General features: G+C 44.4%; 1 protein-coding gene across 1 annotated transcript in view; it reads left to right on the plus strand.

Moving 5' to 3' along the window:
- The window catches only part of gpc3 (glypican 3), a gene marked incomplete at its 5' end in the record, with an annotated part of 109,264 nt that overhangs the window by 9,672 nt on the left and 80,452 nt on the right, over nucleotides 1-19,140 (plus strand). Inside the window, one exon of the mRNA XM_083980382.1 lies at nucleotides 1,957-2,118. Coding sequence (XP_083836508.1) covers nucleotides 1,957-2,118 — 162 coding nt within the window. The remainder of the gene's footprint in view (nucleotides 1-1,956; nucleotides 2,119-19,140) is intronic.

Consider the following 19,140-nt stretch of genomic DNA (forward strand, 5'->3'; position numbering starts at 1 on the left):
TCTCCCTCCCTCGCCGGGGCCGGGCTCACCTCACACATGTGCCGCTATTGACAGCTTAATAATTTTGCCCCCGCAGACTGAAATTAAGTTGATCTTATCTGTCAGGAGTCCTTTGTCGGTATTGATTTAAGATATTAAGGCTGTCAGTATGCATACGGGAGGTTAGTGTGACAGTTTTATTGCCTGTTTCACTCATTAGACAGTGCACCTTAAACCCTGGTGGGAGTCCGGAGTCAGACGAAGCTGTTCTGGCTTTGACTCCCCCACTAGCTATTAATTATCAGCACTGTCACTCTGATGCGTCTCCTGTTAGTTTAACTTCTCTCCAAGCTGCTGTTGTCACTGCTGCCGTCTGAGCTCTGTTGAATCTGAAGATCTCAGAGAGACAAAGCCTCCAACCAGCAGAGATTTTTCATACTAAGATAAACCCTCAGTGTCCCTCAGAAAAGCCTTTCCTCTGTCTGTTGAAACGCTTGTTATCAAGACTTTTCAGATATGCTTTTGAATGAATATGTATGTATGCATCCCATATATTTACATTCACGCTCGCCCCAACCCTCAGCTTCTGTCTCCTCATCCTCGGAGCAGCTGAAGCTGGCGGCTCCCCTGACGTTTGTTTACCACGCCATCAATCAGGCCCTTGTCACTAAGGCCTCTCAGGCAGCAGATCCTGCAGAAAACTCCTCGACACAGCTCGGCACGTTACCACGCCATCTCCACTGAAGCTTCAATAGTCACATGGGACAGAGCGTGAGGAGGAGGGAGGGGGGCACAGAGAGGGCTTTTCACAGGAACTCCTCTTTGTATTTAAACATCAGATGTTTGTGCCCTATTTGTGTGTGTGCGCTTCATTTTAAAGCAGTGTTTGGAGTGAGGTTGGATCTGCAGCTTCTCTTTGTGTGGATGTTTCTGTTTGTAAAGAAGTCTATGTTGTAGCTTTGGTAAAAGCGCGAGTGAGTAAAAAAAACCTAAATTCCTTTTCACAACTTTTAGAATAGAGTTAGCTCATCTCACTGTGCAGCTTTGACATGGGCATAGTGGAGGCATGCCTGCATATTAAAACAACAAAGAATAGCTCTTTATAGAAGATGTCCTTCAGTCCACTATCATACAAAATTGCAGTTCACTCACTGTGGCTGCAGCAGCAGCTGAGACTCGGCCGTTATCCTTGATCAGACCAATTTCTAACCACGCGGTCTTTATCTCCCTCCTCGCTGGGATTTTTTTTTTTTTTCTCAAATTAAATGAATTTCTTCAGGGTGTTTGTTCTTTGATCCGGTTGTGTACGGCCAAAGAGCGTCTCTGGTACGGCTACAATGAAACGTCCTTGTCACTTTCCTTTTTTTTTTTTTTGTGTACACTGGCTTACATCTGCACTTTTCAAAAGAGTTCTGAGAATCCAATTATTTGTCACCTTTAGTGTGTGTGGCCAGGTGTGGAGATATTGTTTCATCACCTCCAATCTTACCGATGGCTGTTTTTTTTGTGTCATGCATTTGTGAGAGGCATGCTAAAACCTGGGTTTGTTTGTTTGTTTGCCTGCCTACTCCCGGCTTTTCACATTTGTGCGTAAAAAATGCTTTTTTTTTGATCCTGGGTGTGAAAAGTGTTGCCTGGAGTTATGTGAACGTTTCTGTTGACCAAACCCGATCTCTGTGGAGAACACGGCCGTGCGAATGTGCATGGAAATGACACATTTTTAAGGAAGCAATTTATTTTTGACTTCAACCCTGCTAAATAACACAGCCTCTACATAATAATCATATGCTGCTCATTAAGGCTGAAAAATCTGCTGGAGATTGTGTTTCCTGTGTTTAGCATGCAGGGGATGCTGCTGAATCTGTGTGTGTTTGTGTGAGAGAGAAAGAAGGAAGGAAATCAAAACAAGAAAAGCCCCCCCCCCCACCCCACCCCACTCTTGCTCACTACTCCTATCTCTGTTGATTTCCCTGCCAGGTTCGGATCTGCAGGTTTGCCAAACCAAAGGACCGACCTGCTGTTCCAAGAAGATGGAGGAGCGCTATCAGGTAGCCGCTCGCAGCAACATGGAGTCGGGTCTGCAGGTTGTCAGCGCTCAACTCAAACGCCTCATCATCCAGAACGCCGCCATATTCCAAGGTAAGCAGTGAGTACAGTTTGTCCGAACCCGCCTCAACCAGACAATCTAAAGGAGCCGACGTCTTAATTCTTTATTTGAAACCGATTATTGACGCCCTCGAATCGGTTTTTACATTCCTGGCGACACCTTCCTGTTCACATCAGCCTCTCACTCCTCCAGGCAGTGAGTCACATGTGGAGAAAGCAGAAACATAATGCACGCAGACAGGGATGAGGCGTTGAGCTGCTGTTCTACTAAACGTTAGACTGGCACAGACGCGTGGCTTAAGTGACTTTAGATGTAGTGCGGTGGTTGTTGGTGCCAGACATGTTGCTCCAGAAAGTGACAGCCTCCTGAGATTTATTTGGCGCACTGCAGTCAGTGATAACTGTTCACAGAGTGAAACTGGTCCTGGAAGATGAGAGAGAGTCTGGCAGGTCAGAGGAGACTCACCTTTGAGACTGATTCCAGCTAACAGACGTAGTCAGAATAACAGGAGCAGCAGCAACAGCGGCATGCCAAAGGTGCACAAACTGTGGAACCCCGCAGACGCCGCGGTTCAGCTCCTGTCAGCTGAGAAGAAGAACATGAAGGTAGAGGAGGCAGGTGATCGCTGAAGGTGACTGACTGAACAGTCAAGTGACAACTGGGCCCGTGGTGGTGAAAGCAGATAAGTCAGCAACAATACATGACACTATCGAATCAACAACCGCTTGTTACTTTAAGGAACGGAGGCTCCTCTGGGGGCAAAATACAACTGCAGCTGCTGCAGAAGTTTAGACAAGAAGAGTGTATTTCCTCTCGTGTGCTCATCATTGTTTAAGGTCCAACCGTTTCCTTGACTTTTTATGATTATTCTGTAAAATCTTTTAAAACTGAAAAGGTTTTCAAGTGTTAATAAAAATCACGTTGCTAAACTAAGCTAACGAGCTTACCATGCAGACATGATAGTGGTAGTTTTTCATCTAAATTTGTGAAAGATGCCTTTATTTTCCAAAATGTTGAATTATACTGAAATGTAGGTCTCACCAGATAAATCACCACAGCAGCGCAGGTTTGAATCCCAGCCCTCTCTGCACATCATCCCCTCTCTCACTGCCAAATGAAAGACAAAAACTGCCTGAAAAATATTACTACTAAAATTAAACTAAAATGTTTAATTACTCCTGTAGGAGTAAGGACTATGGCAGAAATAGCTTTTGGCTCTGATACAACACAGAGCTGCTAATCAAAGTACAGCACCAATTTAATAAAAAAAAAACAATACATAACGTAAAATACATCAGTTGAATGAATGATAAAAAGTCCAGGATAATGAATAATCAATATCAGAGCTACTTTGATCTTCTATCTCCTTTTGCACCGGTAGACGACCCCACGCCACCCACCTCCCCACCTCCCCACTCAGAGGAAAGTCTCATGATGGCCATGATTAAAAGCATCCTTTCTTCTAGCAGACTCTCAAACATTGACTTTGAAGAGGATAGTATGCTTTGACTTTTGGGGAATTAGTCCTCTTCCTTGTGGGCTGCTGAATGTGTGGAACTGGGGGGGGGGGGGGGGGGGGCTTTTTCACCTTTAATGGACAGGAGAGTTGAGAGAGACAGGAAATAGGAGGCAGAGAGGGGGGAGATTACACGCAGGACAGGGCCGCTCGACGCGGGATTCGAACAAATCAAAACACGCACGTTCACTTCTTTCAGGCCTTGTCTTTTCTTGTTTGTTTGGAAAAAAATCTCTGTGAACACGTCACGACATCGTTTCATGAAATGTCTGCATACACACGGATCCACTGAAAACGCTGTAGTGTATACTCCGGGCCTGCGTGGAGCGTGTGTGGCGCTGTAACGCTGTAACGCTGCCACACAGAGAAGAAGACCCTGCTGTATTCAAACTCCAAACATTGTAAGTGGATTAAATGTTGACTGGGAGTCGTGTCAGTGCAAACATGAGGACCCGACAGTAGTCAGCCGTTGTTGTTACGTCCAGAGACTCTTGTATGTCTAGCAGTGTGGCTCAGGTTACAGGTGAGAGCAGTGGGGGATATGACATCATCCTTAAAATGATTTGTTTTAGGTGTACTGTCTACATGAAAAAGCTGGGGCGGCATTTTCAGATTTTCCCACTCTGGTTTCCAAAAGATACCGTTTTTACCCCCCAACAACATATCCTAACTTTTGCTAGATGTTTCTTGTGTTACTGAGTCTGTTCAGTTTTTCTATCCTTTGCTTGTTTTTACCATTTCTCTTTGTTTGAACTTGATCCTTTATCATTTCTACTGTGCTACAGCTAAACTAACTCACTTAGTGAGTCTTTATTTAGTTGTAAACTGTAGGAGCTGGTGTCAAACTCTCAGACAACAAAGGAGAACACAACTTTTCTTGTAGTGGAGCCGTATTAGCTACAGTTGTTGTGAACTATCCCTTTCACGTTTAATGTGGGCTGTGTGTTATCACGGTTCACAGGCCGTTTCAGTGCAGCGCAGGCAGCGACTCTGTTTACTGGGCGTGTGGACTCACTGGACCAACTTTTTTTGAGAGCACGAACACTCACGGGTTGTGAAACGCAGCACCATCCTGACATGCTAATTAAAACTTGAGGTTTAAAGGGGACCGTGGGGTTTGACTTGCTTGTTACACACTAACTATGTTAGAGCCGGCTGCTGCGGTTCGACTGTGCTTTCCTAGAAGGGTTCAGTACTAATTGCTTTAGCATAGGACTTGGGAGAACTCCCCAAACAGCCCCCGGACTCAAAGCCTTTTAACATCCTGGTCTTATCTCCCTCCCTCTACTTCATTTCATCCTCTCTCTCGCTCTTCTCCTCTGTTCTCCTCTATCTCTCTCGCTCTGACCCTGTCATCCTCTCTCTCCCATCTCTGTCTCGCTCAGTCTCCTCGACTTTTCTTTCTCCTTCTATCTTTCTATCTGTCTGTCTCTCCCTCTCGTGATCGGGCTATACTGTTGGGAATTGAGAGCATGCCTTGTTTGCAATCTTCTTTGCTGCTCTCTGTCTCTTTTCTTCAGCGCTCACTACTGCCAGAGATCAAAGGGCCTCCCCCTTTCCACCCCTCTATCTCCCATCTCTGAGTGCTCCCTCTATCCTTCCAGCTCCACCTGCCCCGCTCTGCTTTCCAAAGCCTCAGACTACACCAGAGGTTTTTCGCCCTTTTGAAGTCGGCTTCTCCAAACAATAGAAAAAGTAATCGCTCTGTCTATCTCTGTGTTTTAAGCAGTTAGATGACAGGCAGCTTTAACGTAGGCTTCTTCAAAATCAATACCAGGAAATAGGTAAGGCATTAGGAATTTCTAATGATGCGTTGCTCTCATATGCCATTTGACAATCTAATGAGCCTTGGCTGATCTCTTTATAGTATACCAGGGAAACACTAGGTAATGGATAAACTGCAGCATCCACTCTGATGTGTGACACACTCTTGGATTTCATTCTGATTCACATTAGTGAGATGATAACACCATCTTCCCCCGCGTGCCGTGATTGCCTCGCGCTCAATGGCCTGATGTTGCCAATTTAGTTCAAAATGAGAATCTGTAAACCTGCGAAAGACGCTCATCTTTAAATCTATTTTTTTAAATGAGAAGATGATCCGGTGCATGCTTTGAGTTTAATTTAGTAAATATCTTACAGAGTCCAATATTTATAAAGTGTGAATTAGTATGTGATGCTGCACGTTGCCTAATACATGATGTATTGTGAGCTTCTTCCAGAATTCGGCAAATCACTTGACAATCATACATCACTTATTACATATTGAAAGCCTGATTGCATGGTTTGACTAATTGCATAACAGCAAAAGCAATGGCATTACTCATTGCATTACTTATTCCCTTCATCTAAGATATCCTCCAGACCTATGCTGCAAACAACCCTACAGGTCTGTGCAGCAGATGAACAGCTTATTATCAATACATTTGAATGATCAGCCACATTTTATGGCTTTGTTTTTTGTTTGACGAAAGGTAAAGTGAGCGGACTTGCATAGTTTAGTGTTTGCAGTCTCATATTACCTTACAATCCTATAGGACTGAAGTTCATATACTACTTTTTCTGTATCACAACAACAGGACCAGCCTTGTGATTGTGACTGTCTGTGACTGACTCACTGACTGACTGAGTGATAGAGGAGAGCAGTCCCAGTCCTGTTCTTTCAAAATGAACTGCCATGAACAGTTTCTTTTAGGGAAGTGTTCAAAGCCTGCACCGTTACTAACCTTTCATTAAGTGTAGAGACCTACAGTACAACACGTCTAAGACTTATTGGACAAACCTAGTGGCTACGTAGGAGAGAGTCGGCAGCGATGGTCTCTCTGTTTGTTTTCACTGTTACTCAGACGAACACTGTGCTGTGTGATATTCTGCTGCTTCTGTTGTTATCTTTAAGTAAATATGGGCCAAAATCACATTTCAGCAATTGTCTTTGTCTTTAGTCGCTGTTCTAAACTCATTTTGGCAGTGGAGAGCAGCAGCTTAGATGGTTCAGTTGTCAACATGTAGTCTTCACCGGCAAGTATCATTATAAAAAATGTTTCCATTAGAAACATGAAAACATGTGAACTGAGAACAGCTTTATTGAGAATTCAGCTGTTTTAAAATACTGTATACTGTATGTGAGCGCACGGAGCAGGAGAGAAGCAAACAGATCAGCTGATGTGAGGCTGACATGATGATGTAACAGTGGTGTGTTACCGTTTCCAACCACATAGGCTGTACACTGTCCAGACATATATGAGGCTCTGACCCATTGTAAACAGAAGGAAAAACATATACTGCCTGTCTTATTATTATAAGTGCATTTTTTCAGCTGGAGGAGGTTTCTGCATTTTCCACTACCTCTAAGTCATTGGTTCCCAACCTGGGGTCTGGGCCCCCTGAGGGGAGATTTCAGGGGGTCCACAGAGCTTCATCTGTTCTGAGGTTATGAGCTTATCAAAATTATATTTGTGCTTATTGAAATTTTAAAATCCCAAATAACACACCCAATTGGATAATCAAAATTATGTATAAACAAAGACAATAGGAACAAAAACCTACAACCTTCTAGGGACATGATAACAATTATGGCTCAACAAAGGAAAATGGACAGAAAGATAAAATAAAATAAAATAAAACAAAATAAGATAGAACAAAATAGAATCAGAAGAATCAGATTAATAATTCAGAATGGATTCAAAATGTATATGGGGCTCTTTATTGTAATTACCATGGCAGGGCTCCATTTTTTATCAACTGTTTAATCAACTAACCCTTTATTAAATAAAAGTTTGTAGCACATTATTCTTTTGATACGTCTGTGCAGGCAGGGGTTGTGGATGGGGGGGGGGGGGGGGGGCTTCAAGGAAAAAACCACTGCTCTAAGTGATAGGGAGGCGGCTGTGGTGCTTGGTGCGTGAACAAAGGATAAACAGAGTATGTAGACAGGACATGGCCATCAGGGGCCTGGGAGTGTACATCCATGAAATGAGCCAGATTGCTGTCTTTACTAAACCTCAGTCAAGTGCTGCCAGCGCCTAAACATCCCCATGCTGTTGTTGCTATGGACACATATTGTACTACAAGATCAGATATCAGCGAGACACATACAGTACAGTCAGTGTCTCCCTCATTATGTCAATAAAAATGTGGCGTTTGATCAAATCTTCCAAAACAATGTTGCAGATTAGCCATAAGTGTAATATACATGAGAAGCAGTTGCAAATTACCTTTATGTATTTTATTTTGCCCAGTGATGGTAAAAACTTTACACTGAGGTGAAACTGAAAGAAACTGGGCGTTTCAGCTTCATAAAGGATGAAATCGACCATCAGAAGCGCCGGAGTAACAAACTGTCTTCACCGAGTTTCCATCTAGAAAACTAATGAGGAAAAAGGCCACAAAGACAGTTGGGAAATCAGTGTGCGTACTGTATGTGTGAATGTCTGTGCTGAACTCACTCAGCACTGCTTCAGGCCTGTGACACTAACCAGTGTCCTAACGCTGTGACTCAGCTGACTGAGGCACAAATTTATGTCTGTGATGTGATTATACTTCACATCTCATGTCATCCCCTCTCTCTCCCTGTATAACTGCCCGACCAAGCAGAAACTCATCCAAAACCATCTTCTGGGCGTTTTGGGTGATTGGCAGCTCTAATTGTTGTTATTTCCCCAGCGATGTGTCCTTCAGAGCCGCGCTGCCGCTGTTGTGATGCTCAGCCTGAGCCGGAGCAGATTATAAATTAGATTATCCTCCTTTGTTAATGAGACAAGCTTTTATTTAAGTTTTTGAAAATGATTTGTTTGGGCTATCATTGTGTTGGAGCTGAAAGCCACTGTGGTCGAGAGGCAGCGCCAGCGGGATCTGGGGGTACTTTTTGTTGTGCGGCGCTTGTGTAAAATGACACATCAGAAAATGAGCCCCTCTCGACTGCAGTGCTGGTGGAGAGAACAAGACCACACTGCCGCCTGCTCGGTTTCATCACAGCTCCTCTGCAGCCGGAGGAGCGCTCTTCACCCAGAGGGGAGTCACACTCAAGTCCAAAGAGCAAACCCAATTAATAAACATGAGAGGACAGGATCGGCCCGATTGCTTATAAAGTCAAATATGTGGGGAGGAATGTTAGGGCGTGTGTGTGTGTGTGTGTGTGTGCAGATATCAGAGAGTCTGTGTGATATCTGCTGAAAAAAAGTGGGGCAGCCAGCCTGGTGCTCCTGGAATGACTCAATGAGTCCATAGAAGTCTGGCACAGTGGGGTGTTCAAAAACAGGTCTGACTTGGACTACTTTCAGGCAGCATGAGGGCGATCTGTATGTGGCTTCACTCGTTGCTGCAAAGCAGGGGAGCTTTCTCTGCTTTACTCTGAGCTCACAGGGCGACGCTCTGCAAATGATCGGGAGTTTGGAAGTAGCTTGAAAGGATGCTCATATCTTTTTATCAAAACATAAAGACACTGGGCTACCTGCGGTTGCGCTGCTCAACAAACTTGCTGATAACTGTGAGGACATAACACACACACACACACACACACACACACACACACACACACACACACACACACACACACACACACACACACACACACACACACACACACACACACATATATACACACGTGCCATAATTTAAAAAGTTCACTCAACAAAAGTCTGAATAAATCTTCTTTTGTGTCCTTGAGTTCCTCATACCTCATTCCTAGCGGGCCAACAAATTAGCATCTCATTAGCAGTCTCAAAAAATTCAATCGACTTCCTCCGCTTCTTCTGGATGGGTTTTAATTACTCTAAGTGTATAAGGAATTAGAATGGCAGACCCCCTGTGGCCCTGGTGGAGGTGGTTGTTGACCTTGAGAGGCGTTAGCCCTCATTTGTCTCCGATAGTGCTGAATGGACATTTGCTGTGGCAGTAACCCAAACGAGATGTGGCAGGAGGTGGATGATGCAGAATCTGGCAGCTGGAGCTGCCTCCCATCCAGCAGCCAATAATCAAAATCAGACCTCGCTGCCCTCTGCATCCATTCCCTGTCTCCTGCTCGTTAGGCGTCCGCTCGATCCTAAATGCTCCAGGCGTCTGGCCTGAGCAGGCCTCTCCTCTGTCCCTCCCATCATCTGCTTTCCAATAATCATCCCCTGCCTTGCTCTCAATGGAGTCATTTTGTCTTCTGGAGAAGTTTCCCTGTGTAATCCAATAAGAGGAAGGACTGGTGGGATGTATGCCTGCTGCGAGATGTCTGAAGTTGTTTACTCGCTGCCCCAGGCTAATCTAATAACTTAATGATGGGGAGAGGTAGTTTTGCTACATCCAATGGGCTCCTCCGAGCATCGTTTACCAGACGTGATGGGGTAGAGCAGCCGTTACCACATCTTCTTATATCAGCTCATAATTTGGTTTTAACTTAATTGCTGTGTTTTATCATTATGCGTCACTTATTAGTTTGCTTGTAATGACATTTTGAGGACTGTCTGAGAGCTCTGCTGGGCTGGCAAACTGTTGTATAGATTGATACTTAATAAAGCTCTGTAATTCTGTCTGTTTGGGCTCTGTGCTGTCTCCTGCTGCACAAAGGAAAATGTCAGAGTGTTTCTTTGCTGTGAGCAGCCTGAGAGAACATCTTCCTGTTTGTGAGCCCGAGGAGGAAACACCAGCTGCAGCTACAGACACACAAGCACAAAACATCCAGGTACAGCAAATGCACCAGTGGAGCCGCCCCTTCTTATTATTTCCTCCTCATTATCCAGTCTGTTGTTTGTGGAGACGGTCTAATAAACAACAGTCACTCACCAGAGGTAAATACAAAATGTTTTGGGTGCAATTTGCCACCGAGGTAAGATGATATGGTTTGCATGTGAATCTAATATGTGTTTTCCCTCGGTGTGTCACATTTCCCCGGCCCACGCATGTCAGACAGGAGCCTCTGTGTAGTTTCAGGCAGAAACTCGAATCCTGCTGAATGGTAAATCCTGACACTTTCTTTGGACTGCATCATAAGAAGTTGGGAACATATTAATGTGAGCGTGTTTTAAAATGTTTTAAAACAAATTGCCATGAATGATGGTAAAAATATATTTGTGGCGTCATAGAAGAGCATATTGTAGTGTTTCTAAGATGGATATTTGGCAGCAGTGGTCAGATGATGTTTTCAGCCATTATCAGTTGAGAGATATTAAAGCAGAGTTTTCAGGATCGGAATCAATATGTTCTTGGCTCTTAAAAAAAAAGAGCATGATTGAAAGCATCTCTCAGTTCACTTCTCCTGCTCTCAGGTGAGTCTTTACACTCACATCAACACCTGGGATGCTCCCCTTGATGCTGTTTGTCATTTGTGAAGTTCCAGCAAATCTGAAACCAGTGTACAATTTCCTATGAAAAATAAGACAGTTTATACAGGCTGTTGTGTAACTGTTGTTCTGTCGCGGCTGCTGTGCCTCCTCTGTGACTGATGAGGTAACATCACTGTAAGGCAGCTCACAGCCTTTACCTTTATCTACTAATTTATCTTTTGGTTGTAAATCTGAAGCCTCTATGCATTACTTCTCAGCTGGTTCTGTTTACAGCTGAACAATATGCAAAAACAATTATAGCGCAGTGATTTAGACAGATATTGCACTTGGAAGAAACATCAGAGCGACGTAGCAGAGCGATTAACGTCTTTAATTTGTTCATGTTGTTTTTTTTTCATTTTTCATGTTGTTCATAGATGAGAGTGGCTGGCACAGTCCAGTTCAGACAAAAACTCACAGCCCTGGTTAACTGGTCAAAAGTGGGTTTACGGTTGTGCTGGTCTTTCTAAGCACAGCTCAGCGTTGTGAGAGTTAGATGGAAAAAACAAATTGTTTGTGTGACTTTGTAGAGCTGTTCAATAACAAGGTAGCCACAAAACCAAAAACAGACAATAGCCTTGGCAAAAAATGACACAGTTTGAGTCTCTGGAACATAGCGATGTCCTGCTAGCAACATTAGCACTGTGGGGACCTTCATTTTCGTCCTTGTGCAGAGGTGAACTGGCCTGGGTTTAAACCAGAGTGAAGTGGGGGAGGGATCTCTGTGGTTGTCCCCATAGCCTCACACACCAGAGAGAGAGAGAGAGAGAGAGAGAGAGAGAGGCTGTTGAAAAGGCTGAACATGAAATCACCCCATCCTGGGAATCATTTCACTTCCCATTCACTCCGATGAGGCTTTGTTGTCATTTGTTACATGCTTTCACTTCTCATTGTCAGGCTTTCCAAACTGCCTCGTCTTATCTCGGTGGGCTTTCTGTAGGTTGCCAGGCACTCCTGTCGCCACGGGAGGCCTCAGCATCCTGCTCCCAACAGGGCTGGCATCCTGTCTAAAGTGCTGCTGTTGTCTCTCGTGCTTCACAGTAAACCCCCCCCCCCCCTTTTAATCGTACCTCTGTCTTTTGATTTGACCACACTCGCACCCCCAAAAAAAAGGCAACGGCTGTCTCTCTGCTGATAATGTGTCAGCCAGTCAGCACCCTATGGGGTGGATATTTGCATATTATTTCAACTGTGGTTCTGGAAATCTTCAATAGCAGAATTATCACCCCAGAAAGAAAAGAGCCAAACTCTTTCAGACTTACACTCTGGGCTGTTCGTCTTCGGCATTTCTGCCATTATACTTTAACAAAGGCTGATTTCGCCACTGAGATTAAGAGTCAGTGTATTGTGTTTATATTCATTCTAGGAAGACCTGTGGAGAGGGGGATTGGTTAGCTCTGCTTTGGAGCTTGTTTTAGAAACGAAGGGGAACAAAGATAAATAAGCAAACTGTCTTAGAAAGTTGTGAATGGCTTTTGCTGTCCTTGGATGTTTCCTCCTGAATACCAATGTCTCATTTGGATCCTTTGATGAATTTGAAATGAAGTTTTTTTTACCGGCAGTTGCATCTCCAAATCTCTTCACCCCCCTCATGTCTTCTTCAGCTTTAAGACAGGAGTCGGTGCTTTACTCCTCCCAGACCAGAGACAACACTGTGCCCTGGCAGATTTGACTCATTAGGTTCATTTATTCTCATTCGGCCTTTGCAGTTTTGTTTCAGCTTTAAACGCCACCTCAGCAGAGTTTCATCTGCATGGAGAACACATGATTTCTGTTCATTGTACAATTCCTGCACCACCCACCCTGTCGTGCTCCTCGCGATATGACAAAAGTTGTCACGAGTGGTTTTTCTAGGGACGAGCGCGTGGCTCTCTCCGCGTTTGAGCCACATTTTAATGATGTGCCCTGTTGCACGCCTCTCGAGCTGAATTTCATCACAGAGGAAAAACAAACAGTGTGGAGTGAGGATCAAAGTGTCATTTGAAATGCTATCATCAAACAGAGCCGAAGGGACTGACAGCTCCTCCCAGCTCCAGCTGAGTGAAGGAGCCTTTGTTTCTCTCAACGTCTGAGGACGAGTGCATCGGCCGGGACGGAGGAGAGGAGAGGAAAGGAGAGGAAAGGAAAGGAGAGGAAAGGAGAGGAGACAAAGAGAGAAAGGAGAAAGGAGAGCAGAGGAGAGCAGAGGAGAGGGTGAAGAGTGAAAGCAGCATATTGACACGAACACATCTCATACTGAGCTAATGAGCTCCTTTAAATGAATCACCCGGCGTCTTCATACATCACGAGGCTTTTTTTTTTCCAACTTAATGGATGATAACAAATCTGCTTTTCAGAAATGCCCACAGTTCTATTTAATCAAAGGCGGTTCTCTCAGGCAAATCAATGCAAATGTTAAATCACATTTGAACAGCCACATCTATTAACGAGACGTGTTGGAGAAAGTGCACATTTGTCTTGATATTAACCCAAATGGAAGCAATTCGTAGATGTCACTTTGTTTATATTCATCCTCACTGCAGGGCAGGCAGACTCGGAATAAGTGATTTTTTTTTTTTTGCTTTTACAGCTGATGTGCTGCGGCTGCTAAACTTCCCTCCCCCTTCCTTCCACCCCCTTTTTAAATACTCCTCCTGTCACTCTCCACCTCTGAAGTTATTTGAGTTCAGCTCTGTGGGGGCAACCTGAGCAAGACCTGAGCATGTTTGCTTGTCAATCTTTTCTCTTTGTGCACAAAGTCTGGCAGGTCGTGGCATGGGACACCTGCTCCCGAACCAACTTTCAGTTTGTCGTTGTTTTTGAAAAGCTTCTTCTTCTCTTGAAACGTACACACAGATATACTCTGTATTCAGTTCACACGCAGGTCTAAGCTCTTTGAACTTGATTCAGGTTGCAGTTTCATAATATCAGCGCAGAGTTTCCCCCCGAACAGAAAGATTACAAGACTGTCACAGCGCTCTGAAGCGACCCAGTTATTTTTGCTCATACTCTATATTTTCATCGTTTTCCCTTCACCTTGCGACCCCACCAGCTTGCCCTATTCCTCCTACTCCAACCATGCACTTATAGTTCAAAGAGATGCATTTTTCATTTGCCTATGAAATATTGAAACGCTTACGCAACATGTGCTTAGCCATGCAGACATAACAAGGATGTCAGGGCAGGGTGGAGCAGGGCAGAGGGGCTGATCTTACATCTTTGTTATCTCATGGCTTATTCAGAGCTGTATAAATATGTAACAACAATTAACCCAACTTAACTTCCTGTGACGGAGGGAGACCGTCCTCACCTGAAGAACACCTAGAACGTTTGAAGGTCTTAAAATGATGTTTACACTCCCATAGTAGTGACCTCTGTCTGTCATCAGAGTTTTCATCTTCTCTCAGCTTCTCTCAGGGTGGACGTAGTGTGACGTTGTTATGTAATCACAGTCTTTTTTTTTTTCTCGTAACAGTCACTTCTTGCTTCCTTTGATCTTGTCAGGCCTCATAGTCTGAGTCGCCTGAACTGACCCTAACCACCGAGGATGAGGTGAAACTAGATTTTGCAGTTTCCAGAAATGAGAGAATCACTGAAAATCACATTAACATTTACAATAATGCAAAAGACCTATAAGACTAAGTCTGCTCTGATGCAAGCATCTCAGTGAGACTGTGCTTTTAGTGCTTTACCAAAGCACAGGAAACATTTTGACATAAAGATTCACTCAATGAAAATTTAAAGGTCACTTAAGACATAAAAATCCAACTTGAGGGAGACATGTCAGAACAAAATATAATTGAAATCCATTGTTCATTGAGGCTGTGGCAGGTTTTTAATTAACAAATTAACTAAAATCACATAGTTTTCTTCTAACTTCCAATAGTGCTGTGGTAGATGCTTGCTAATCCGAAGAGGGACATACAGTGTTGGACTGCAGAGGCTACAGAGCAGGAGGTAGTCCGGGTTCAGGACTTTAGCTCCCTCACATTAAGTCGTAATAGGTTTTACATTTAAATATCAGGCCTTCGTGGATATTTTGTTTTTTTTCTCCTCTTCTTGGTTGTACAGTGTAAAACAGAATTTGTTGTGCTATAATCACTATGAACAAATTTATAGAGATTTCTGCAAACATCTGCAAACATATTGGAGCTTTTTACAGAAAGGGAAAAGAGAAGCTTTTTGATGTAACAGCAGATTTTTTTGGAAATACAGTACATTAAGACACAACTGCACAACACCGGGAAACAAGATTATAATTTAGACAATGCATTATTCAAATTTGCCATGTCTTTAAAGCTGTACAGAAAAGAAAAATGAATTTGATTCCACTATGGGTCATAAAATTAGTGTAATAACTCATCTGTCAGACGATGTAGCCCAAACTTTGTGCAAAATTCTATTTTCGAGGAAATCGTGGATGAAAGTGTGGTATTTTTTTTTTCGCATTGGATAATGCAGGCACACGAATTACGCGTCACGTTGCTCACGATTCATCAGCCACTGATATTGGATTCGTCATCCGTCAATCAAACGTCTGAGACACACACACACACCGAGCTCGGTCTCGATCCAAGCTTTGAATATCCCGCCCGCTCGATAACGACCAATCAAATTCGTTTTCCTTACTCGGGTAAACTCGTGCGGCAACTCGTGGAAACTCGTAGAAGGAGGCGCGACAAACAGGACAAACGGCCATTTCTGAACACCTTTAAGGTTTCTCACGTCGTGCTACTTTGTGTGCGTTATTGCAGAGTTTGACCTAACAAGGTGTGTTCACAGCAGAGACGGTGCTGTAATGGTCATATTGTCACTTTAATGACACCACCATCACCACTCAGGCTGCAGCCAAGAATGCACTCGTCCTTATTGAAGCGATTGACCCTAGGAATTATTGATGAAGTAGGACACCGTGTTTGCCCAGCAGGAGTGTGTGAAGGGGGCAGCGTAGCCCAAGGGTGAGTCAGGACTGAATATCTTAACGAAGGAGAGGGAGAGGAAGCTGCTGCTGCACGCTTCTCTGCCTGCGTGGCGTGACTGATGTGAGGAGAAATGTTTGGGTGGTGAAGAGTCTGCTCCGAGTCCCGGCGGAGTCTCATCAGTGGAGCGCCGCCTCTCCCTACCCCAACCCCCTCTCCAACCTACCCCCTATATCCCTACATCTCCAAACCATCCTGGCTGGATGAGAGGCTAAGTGGTGTGAAGCAGGGAGCTCTCCGACAAGCTCCATTACTCCTCCTCAGCCAATTCCCCCGGCCCGCCTGTCAGTGCCGAGGTGATGGGTGGGTGTAGGGGAGTGGTGGGTCGATCAAAGGAGGTAGAAATGAGCAGAGTCCCGTTCATTTACCGGCTCCCCAGCTACATGTACGTGTTTTAGTAACTCCGTATCGACGGCCGTTAAAGTAGTTAATTCGGCCTCTTTAGGTCGACTTGTTGGCGTTCATCACGACGCTGGTTTGTATAGGCGAGTGGCGGGAAGAGGCCCTGGTAAAAAAACAGAGGGGAAGAACTGTGTCATGGCGAACTCAGACCTTGTTAGTATTGATCCTCTCAGATTGAGCACCCTTTCATTTATAATTCATCTCCGTCTGATGGGCGCAGATGGAGGCTGGAGAGGGTGGAGATGAACTGTTTTAGTATGTTTTCATTAGCAGTCTGAGATGTTGTCTTGTGATGCCACTATTAGTAATGAGCCACGTGGGAGTTGGGTTCCACCGTGCGGAGGGTGGCAGGGGGGGCAGGCGTTGGGGGGGCTCTGTGGCTGGAGCTGGTGTGCACGGCTCTGTCAGGTTTGATGGGTGCTACGGGCGACCCCGGTGGCGCCCTTACTGCGTTACAAGAGGCCGCGATGTCTGCTCTGCTCGCCGACTGCAGTGCTGCTGCGGTCCACTGTAACCACTTTAGGGAATGTCGGTGTGAACAAGGCGGGTGGAGGGGATCGCTCCCCATTAATATTTGAGGAGCTCCGGTCGCTGCAGCTGTTTACTTAACAGAACACGCTCCGGGGCTCCCCTGAAGAACGCGCCGCAGAGGAGCTGACAGCGTCACCCTGTCACTCACTCCTAGTTTCCTCCTCCACCCCGGTCTCTCTCATGGGTGCTGTACTGCTACCTGTCTCTTCTCCCCCGAGCTCTCTCTCCCCCCTCATCCATCACAATCCCGTCGTGCTGCTTCCTTCCTGTCAACCTCTGCGGTGACTGTCATTATTTTTCATTTGTGCGGCCCGTTGTGCGAGCTAAGTCCACACGCTTACTCTGTGAGTGATTCGTTGTTTTTCCCTTCCCTCCGCTTTTTGAATTTGTAAACACACAGACACCCGTACCGTAAGATATTGCCGATCTGTCACGGAGCGCCGTCACAGGCAACAGGTCCGAGTGGATTAACGGCTCTTGTGACCAAACTCCTCCGACCTCTTCTCAACAACACTTCAAGATGTTGATGTTGATGATATGCATGCACTCACCCGTGCAGGCCGGGCCACTCCCAGCCTCACTCTCCCGCTCTGAAGTCAGACAGAGTTCAGGAGTTCATGCAGCTTTAATAACTGAGAGCGATTCACTTAATTTCTCACTGTCTTGTTTCTGCAGATATGGCCCAGTTCACGTTATTCAAAAGAACTGATTGACATAGTAGGAAATGTGCTTATTTGCTTTCTTGCCAAGAATTAAACTGGAAGATTAGATAGCACTCTTTTGTTTGTAAAGCCATCACCCAGCATCCCATTAGCTTAATGTAAAGAGTGGAAAACAACTGACAACACAATCAAGTAAAGGTAAAAAAAAAAAATTCACTGTTTAACATTCATTCAACCTTTATTTTAACTCAGGAACACATTGAGGTAGAGACCTCATTTTTAAAGCATTTCAAGCAAAGGATAAGTTAAAAGGCCCTAAACTAAACAGTGTTGAGCTCTAGTGTCAGGGAACAGAAAGACAATAAAATCAAAAAAGGACGAAGAACCAAAGCAGTGAAGGCCAGAGAAATGAATAAAAACCCTATCAATCATTTAAATATTAAAAATAAGGATGCCCAACAAATTATTTTGTCTTTACCCATTTCAGAAGAGTTGGTTATTGGTTGATTGGTTATGTTTCTGTCTTTGTGGCCAGGCTGTTTCCAGCTGTTTGCTATTCTAGATATCAGTTTCATATCTAACCTTGTTTTTAGTGTGTAGATGTCAGAGAGGTATCAGTCCTCCCATCTATCTCAACCAGAAAGCAACAAAGCATCTTCCCCAAAATGTTGAATAACTCTTTCAAGTAAAAGTCTGCCATCCAGGAGGCCTCAGCACTGGAACAAAGACACAATAAACAGAAGAGAACAAGTAGGGATTTAAAACGACCTCTTTATACTTTAAGGTCAAGCTTTTTCTCTTTGTCTCTGTCTCCCGTTTTTGTTATTCTTCCTCCTTGCTTTCCTACTATCCGGAGGCTCTCTGTTCCCCTCAGTTGAGCAGGATTTGTCACAGGTGTTAGCAGGAAGCTCTCGTTCCCATTATAACGCAGAGTCTCCTCCTGTCCTGCTCTGAACCCTGCTTCATTTCAGCATTTCTCAACATCAGACGCAGGCGGCTCGACACGCGCAAATAGATCGCACAATCTTAATGGAGTAGTCCACTTCAAGCTGAGAGGGTATAAAGCCTGTGTGTGTGTGTGTATGTGTGTATGTGTAACATCCCATTAACTGTAAGGTCTGAGTTTCCGTTTTCCCTCGTTTGGTGCAGATTTCCTCTCATGTTGAGCTTTGTCTTGAGCAGCTTAATTTGCACACCTTATAGCACGCTGTTAGCTCCTCTGTTGTGTTTTTGTTTGATGCCAGCCTGTGTTTTCTCTAAGTGGGCTTATTTGTTGAGCAAAACTGCATCGTCAAATGCACCAGGGAAGGTTTAGGAGCTGGTCACGTGTCTGTCTGTGCGCACACGATGGGTTATTAACAGATTCTCAGGTGTTTTTCCACCTTTTTTCCTTTGCTCGTTCACCTATGGACACATTTTCATATTATGAAAAATGATGTTATAGTTTGAGGTTTACCATTAGTTAAACACTGACACATTTAAGAGGTACATAGCAAAAATGGGGGGAAAAAAAGAGAAATGTTTTCTTTAAAAGTACAAGCTGACAAATAAAATGTGTCAGTGGTTTTTAAGTATTGCTTGAAAGTGCAGTGAATCCTGAGCCTTTCAGTGAAACGAAGGACAATGTGATTTTATTCAAATACATGTGTCCTTTGTGCTGGAAATAAAAGCAGGATGG

This window comes from Trachurus trachurus (genome assembly GCF_905171665.1).
Source record: "Trachurus trachurus genome assembly, chromosome: 10".
Taxonomy (NCBI): domain Eukaryota; kingdom Metazoa; phylum Chordata; class Actinopteri; order Carangiformes; family Carangidae; genus Trachurus; species Trachurus trachurus.